Source organism: Epinephelus moara, chromosome 1 (assembly GCF_006386435.1).
Source record: "Epinephelus moara isolate mb chromosome 1, YSFRI_EMoa_1.0, whole genome shotgun sequence".
NCBI classification, from domain to species: Eukaryota; Metazoa; Chordata; class Actinopteri; order Perciformes; family Serranidae; genus Epinephelus; species Epinephelus moara.
Window position 1 is genome coordinate 50,416,606 of NC_065506.1, and position 7,611 is coordinate 50,424,216.

At 42.7% G+C, this 7,611-nt stretch overlaps 1 protein-coding gene across 1 annotated transcript in view; it reads right to left on the reverse strand.

Annotated features, from left to right (window-relative positions):
- The window catches only part of LOC126396931 (ATP-binding cassette sub-family C member 12-like), a 43,228-nt gene that overhangs the window by 26,954 nt on the left and 8,663 nt on the right, over positions 1–7,611 (reverse strand). Inside the window, exons 3-8 of the mRNA XM_050055351.1 lie at positions 6,938–7,085; positions 5,963–6,199; positions 4,787–4,960; positions 3,532–3,679; positions 2,595–2,743; positions 2,154–2,261 (exon numbers count right to left, since the gene is read on the reverse strand). Coding sequence (XP_049911308.1) covers positions 2,154–2,261; positions 2,595–2,743; positions 3,532–3,679; positions 4,787–4,960; positions 5,963–6,199; positions 6,938–7,085 — 964 coding nt within the window. The remainder of the gene's footprint in view (positions 1–2,153; positions 2,262–2,594; positions 2,744–3,531; positions 3,680–4,786; positions 4,961–5,962; positions 6,200–6,937; positions 7,086–7,611) is intronic.

Sequence of the window (7,611 nt, forward strand, 5' to 3'; positions counted from 1 at the left end):
TTCCTGAGGTTTCTGCCGTTTTTTTCCCCGTTAAAGGGTTTTTTGGGGAGTTTTTCCTGATCAGCTGTGAGGGTCATAAGGACAGAGGGATGTCGTATGCTGTAAAGCCCTGTGAGGCAAATTGTGATTTGTGATATTGGGCTTTATAAATAAAATTGATTGACTGATTGATTGATACACATGATATAAACACACGGGACTTTAAATCCATCTGAATCTGTCGTCACAGTCACGTCTCCTGAAAGTGAGCCAGCTGATCATAAACAAACAAACAAACAAACAAACAAACAAACAGGAATTAGTTTTTACCTTCAGGATTTATGACAGAATTGATATGGAGATGATTTCAGAACATATTCAGAAATCACTAAGATCTGTTGGTGTAATTATCTTGATTGAATTTAACTGAAAGGGTTAGCGTTTGTAGTTTTGACGGTTTATAAATCAGACCGTGGCTTTTTTTTTTTAAAGATATTTTTTGGGCATTTTGCCTTTAAGAGAGGACAGGTAAGCATGAAAGGGGGAAAGAGAGAGGGGGTGGACATGCAGCAAAGGGCCACAGGCTGGATTTGAACCCGGGCCGCTGCAGCAACAGCTTTGTACACGGGGCGCCTGCTCTACCCACTAAGCCACCGATGCCCCAGACTGTGGGATTTCTAAAGACTCCGGTAACACAATAACACAGTGATGCTGCCAAAGCCGACTGCTGATGTACATATATGGGTGGAGTTTTGTCTCTGTATGTGTGTGTGCCTGCAGTGCCCCTCAGGGCTCTGTCTCAGGTCCTATGTTATTTACTTTATATGCTTCCACTGGGTCACATTACACAACTGTTTGTTAGCATCAGTGACTGGATGTCAAACAACTACTGACGGAGGTTCTGATAATGGCTTCAGACAGCAGAGTTTCAAAGGTTGTTCAGAGTATTGGGTCCCTGTCTTCAGCCATGTGGTCAGATTTTAGGATCCTGCTGTTATTTCTGACCAGGTATTTTGACCATCATGTTAAATCATTGATTTGAACTTATTTTATTCAGCTGATAAATACTTCAGAGCTCAGGTCTGTGGTGTCTCGGCCTGTGCTGGAGGTGATGATTAGTGTTTCTGTGTCCTCCCAACTGGACGACTAAAATTCTCTTTTTGCTAGTCTGAACAAATCTTCTCTGAACAGTTGTAAAATAATCCAGAATGCTGCTGCTCGTCTATGAACCAGCTCCAACAGGTCGACACACATCAGACCCAGGTTAGTTTCTTTACTCTGGCTTCACATCAGATTCAGGATTCACTTCCAGATACTGGTTCTCATGTACAGAGCCCTCCACCATGTGTAGTCCTTGTCCTCTGGTCTGTGTCTGTTAGTCTCTTCAGTTACCTCTATCTGCTCTGTGTTTCTTCTTTTGTTTTGTTTTTACTGATGCATGTTTTATCCTTTGATTCATTTTATTTTGTGAATCTAAAAAGGCATTTTATTTGTTTTATAAATGTTTGTATGTGTATATCAGTCCCTCCAGGATCTCAGGGCAAAAAAACCTTTGCAGCCAATTTTGTCAAAGCTTGTGATAAAAATTATGACATTTTTATGTGATTTTTGTGGGAAATTGCAGCTAATGACAAGAGGAGAAAAAACTGTGATTTTTTTTTAATCACTACCTCCAAAAAATTAAGTCACGTAATCACTTGCTATAATAATCATACTGAACATTACAAAAATAGCTGCAAATGTTTTTTATAGTTCTCTTCTTTAGTCTTATTTAATTAGTTTCAAAACATGGAGTCCAATAATGTTGCAAAAAATCCTGAGTGAATATTGTAGCTTTCAAACCAGACAATGTGCCTGTACAACAACATGTGAGTTCCATCTTCTGTACATTTTAATACATTCAACACATATTGTCTGCATTTAAACAGTGCAAAACTGCAATGCCATTAGCGCATTTGATGACGCGTCTGATGACGTTTCAAATGACATCACATGCGTGATGACTTCTGGTCGGCCCGAAAATGCGGAAAAACGCAGAAATAACTTTCATTCAATTTGCGTTAATTGCGATTTTCTGGAGGGACTGATCTAACAGTTAATCATTGACAGGTAATCTGCACACAGTGGTTGGGTGGTAGAAGGTGTTGAAGGTGGGCAGAGTCATCATCAGTCACCTTGAGTCGATCCACAGACACAGTAGCTTCAGCCAGGATGTTGAAGGTCGTGGGCAACAAGGACAGAATAAACCTCATACTGTTGAAGATGGTGACGACAGGAAAGGCCTGACGAACAAACACAGAGTCAATCATCAATAAAGGACTGGGGGCGGGGCCAGCAGGGGCGGGACCACCGTGCGGCAGGATCAGCAGGGGGCAGGGTCAGCAGGGTACGACAGTGCATATATCAGACTATTTAAATAAATGAAGGGAATCTCACACACTGCTGCTGCACTCATACAGTAAGATACAAAACACCAGGTCTCCAGATGTACTGCAGACGCCAGCAGAGCTCTGCAGGTCGACCTGCAGAGCTGGCTCACGCTGCTAGCTTCACTGAGGACACACATGTATCTGCTCTCTGGTTGTGGTAGCAACAGTGGTATCAGTAGTACTCACGGAGCTGGTGTTGAGAGGAAGACCCAGCAGCGTGTGGACGATGAAGGTGACCATGATGGCGAAGATGGGGACGAGGGGGCTGATGGTCACACTGAAGTTCTGGATGACTGAAGCTTTCGCCAACATCCTCTGCTCTGTTTTCCTGATGTCTGTAAACACACCGCTGACTGTCATCATTATCATCATCATCATTATCATCTTCATCCGTTACACTGTCAGTCAGTTCAACATCAGAAATCACTCAGAAAAAATGATCAGTTCAGATTTTTCTGATTCATAAGTGGGCAGGACAGAACAGGTTTATTTACATTTTTATTACTCTACTTTATTATTATTCCACTCTTTTGTTATTTTACATTTTTATGATGTTTCATCACAGAGAGCAGCCGACATATTTATTTATTTAAGTTTTCACTTTGCAGACCTGAATTGGTGCCACATTCGTACCTGTGTGACGGTGATGTTCTGTACAGGTGAACCATGTGACTGTTCTCACCTATGTGACGGTGATGTTCTGTACAGGTGAACCGTGTGACTGTTCTCACCTATGTGACAGTGATGTTCTGTACAGGTGAACCGTGTGACTGTTCTCACCTATGTGACAGTGATGTTCTGTACAGGTGAACCGTGTGACTGTTCTCACCTATGTGACAGTGATGTTCTGTACAGGTGAACCGTGTGACTGTTCTCACCTATGTGACAGTGATGTTCTGTACAGGTGAACCGTGTGACTGTTCTCACCTATATGACAGTGATGTTCTGTACAGGTGAACTGTGTGACTGTTCTCACCTGTGTGACAGTGATGTTCTGTACAGGTGAACCGTGTGACTGTTCTCACCTATGTGATGGTGATGTTTTGAACAGGTGAACCGTGTGACTGTTCTCACCTATGTGACAGTGATGTTCTGTACAGGTGAACCGTGTGACTGTTCTCACCTGTGGCCTTGCCGTAGAAGGACTTCTCCCAGACGTACATCTTGATGAGTTTGATGCAGGTGAGGATCTCGTTGATGATTCGGATTCGACTGTCAGTGATCTCAACCGCCTTCTTCTGGAAGTGATTGATGAGCCTCGCAGACACTAACTGACACACACACACACACACACACACGCACACACACACACACATAAAAACATAACAACATGTAATCAGATTACTTCTTCTGTCATTATGCTACGAGACAGCAGGACAACAACAGCCTGTAGAGACAGACACCACATTCTCACATCACATAAACCAGACGAGGTGACTGTTGGAGGGTTTATTTTGTTTCATTATCTAACGTCAGTCTGTTTTGTTGCTGAAAGACAGAAACTTAAATTCAGGTGTTCAGTTTTATATTTTCAGTTTAATAAACAAAATACATGTAACAATATTTCCTGTCTTCAGAGGTCAATGGATTCAAAGGTCGCCGTGCAGTCGGCAAGGCAATGCTATAACATGATCAATCCACATCAGACCACATCAGACCTCTACATCTGATACTGTCTGCTGCTCTCTGTGTTTTTCATCACGTCATTAAAAGGTAAAAATCTTTGATGATTACATTTTTGGTTTTGTTTTGACTGAAATATTTAAAATAACCTAAAATATATCGACACTTTTCTTTGACTGAGATCGGAACAAAATGTTCAAACCTTTAGTCAACGACAACTTCACCAAATATAAACAAATAAAATAAATAAACATGACAGAATAAATTCACTGATGAAGTCATCATGGCTGCAGCAGCTGGAGCTGAGACTGAATGTCTGATTCAGTTTAATATGAGCAGCAGCATAAAGACACGGACAGGTTTCAGGTAAAGACACAGGTGGATCTTATTCTCTATCCTCACCTGTGTGTCAGTGCCCATTCACTGTTGTTTTATCATGCTGACCACGGCTTCTCAGCTGAAACACATCCGTGTCTTTATGTTTTTGCCCACATTAAATACTTTTGGTGCTCAATCTGTTTTTTGATCTTCACTTTGCACATTTTTATACTGTCTAAAATTTTGGGAGGTGTGCGCACTGCTATTTTTCATCATATATATCATGTTTCCATGTTTATATAAAATCTGGACCCCTGAGAGGGAACACGGCAAAGCTGCTGTTTCCTGCCTGTACGCTAAGCTAAGCTAACTACATCCTGTCTGCAGCATCTCACTCCCTGTCACAGTGTAAAACAGTCAGCAGTGTGTCCACACACCTGGAGGAGGAAGAAGAGGAGTAAGATGACGAAGCCGATGAGGACGGTGTGGTCGAGGATGGTGCAGGTGTAGATGGCGCTGACGATGAGGAGGATGGGGAAGGGCAGCAGGAAAGGACCAAACAGGACGGCTTCGTACAGCCGGTAACTGTCGCTGGTCAAAACATTCACCATCTGACACACACAGAGACACATTAATGGATAAATACATTGAGAGGGGAGTCAGCTGATTGATAGAGGGGAGTCAGCTGATTGATAGATCAATTGATTGATAAATCATTCAGCAACACAACGTATATTTTCATTGCTACGCGGACAACACACAGATATACCTTCACCCGAAGCCTAGCTGCTGTTTTAGATCGTCTCAGTGATATCAACTGTTGATGGCACAAAATTTTCTTCAACTCGATAACTCAAAATCAGAAATCATATTGTTCAGTCCCCCAAACACAAAACCCACTCTCATTGAAAATAGCCTCGGTCCACTGTCTGCTAATGTAAAACCCACTGGGAGTACGATTTGACTCTGACCTCACCTTCGGACCACAGATCAAAAAACTCGTCCTGTCTTGTTTTCTCCAAATTAGAGCCATCTCAAAAATCAAACCAATGCTCTCACACTCAGACCTGGAAAAAGTCATTCATACATTCATTTTCTCAAGACAGTCTATCTTTTTGCCCTTATCGTAGTCATTATTTTATTTGTATTTATTTATTTATTTTTTATATTTTTTATCCTTTAGGTCTCTCACTTGCCTTCACCATGACATTTGTGTGTTTAATTTTCATGGCTTTGCCCTCTATTTTCTGAGTATTGCGCTTTTTGCTTTGTTTGTCAAATCACTTTGTAAACTCTGATTTTAAAAGTGCTATATAAATAAAGTTATTGATACAGAGGGGTCAGCTGATGGATCATGTGATTTCTTTCTTCACAACCAACTGGCAAATCTCTGTTAAAAAATAAATAAATACATATATATATATATATATATATATATATATATAGGTCTTTATGCCAAGCTAAACTAAGAGAAGCTAAGCTAAGCTAAGCTAACAAGTTTCCCCCTACTTCAGGTCTTGGTGCTAAGCTAAGCTAATCACCGTCCATGTTGGACACTCAGAGGTGAAACGTGAACTGTGAAGGAAACAGACATCATGATGTGTCTTCCTGACCTGTCCCACAGACAGTCCACAGTGTGTCCTCAGAGTGACGATCTTGTGGAAGCCCAGCATACAGAACCCTGTCTTCAGTCTGATTCCTGTCCTCAGGTTCAGAGCCCAGACCAGAGCGAGACACCCGCTCCTGGAGAAGTCCACAAGGAGGAGACAGAAACACAGACCGAGCCCCTCCCCAACTGTGGACGCCTCCGGTTTGATGATGTACTTCAGGATCTCATGGACCAGGACGCCCTGATGGGACAGACAAATATTGTGAGGACCTGAAACTGAGACACTGAGAGGATACACTGAGAGGACACACTGAGACACTGGGAGACACACTGAGAGGACACATTGAGACACTGAAAGGACACACTGAGACACTGAGAGGACACACTGAGAGGACACACTGAGACACTGAGAGGACACACTGAGAGGACACACTGAGACACTGAGAGGACACACTGAGAGGACACACTGAGACACTCAGAGGACACACTGAGACACTGAGAGGACACACTGAGAGGACACACTGAGACACTGAGAGGACACACTGAGACACTGAGAGGACACACTGAGACACTGAGAGGACATACTGAGAGGACACACTGAGACACTGAGAGGACACACTGAGACACTGAGAGGACACACTGAGAGGACACACTGAGACACTGAGCGGACACACTGGGAGGACACACTGAGAGGACACACTGGGAGGACACACTGAGAGGACACACTGAGACACTGAGCGGACACACTGGGAGGACACACTGAGAGGACACACTGAGACACTGAGCAGACACACTGGGAGGACACACTGAGACACGAGACTTTTCCGCCAGGTGTACCTAATAAAGTCAGTCTAATAAACTGGAGGACATGTCCAACACATGAGCAGCTCTGACATTACAGTAAAAGAAACAGTAAAGACACATGTAGATGTTTCGTCCTCTTTCTAAGTCAATGATGTCATCTAACGCTGACACTCACTGAGCCACAGAACAGAGCCAACATGAAGAAGACGGAGAGACCGACGATTGCCAGCACTCGGTTTCTCTGGAAACGGAACAGGACTCGTGTCAGAGACGCCTTCTGTAGACCAACCGCAGACACTTCTTGTTCCCACAGACGCTGCAACCTGCACACACACACACACACACACACACACACACACACACACACACACACACACACATTTCAGTTTCAGATAAGATCTGCTGCTGATGATGATGATGATGATGATGATGATGGTGATGATGATGGTGATGATGATGATGGTGATGATGATGATGATGATTATACACATATGACTATTGTCACACATGTATACTGCCAGATATTAATACATACTTTCAACATATTGTACCACAGTAGCCAGAACTGTAATATTATTACTTTCAATAATGTTGTTGTAAGCTACTGTTATTACCTGCATCTCTCTCTCTGTGTCTCTCTCTCCCTCTCTCTCTCTCTCTCTCTCTCTGTCTCATTGTGTCNAACTGTAATATTATTACTTTCAATAATGTTGTTGTAAGCTACTGTTATTACCTGCATCTCTCTCTCTGTGTCTCTCTCTCCCTCTCTCTCTCTCTCTCTCTCTCTGTCTCATTGTGTCATGCGGATTACTGTTAATTTATTATGCTGATCTGTTCTGTACGACATCT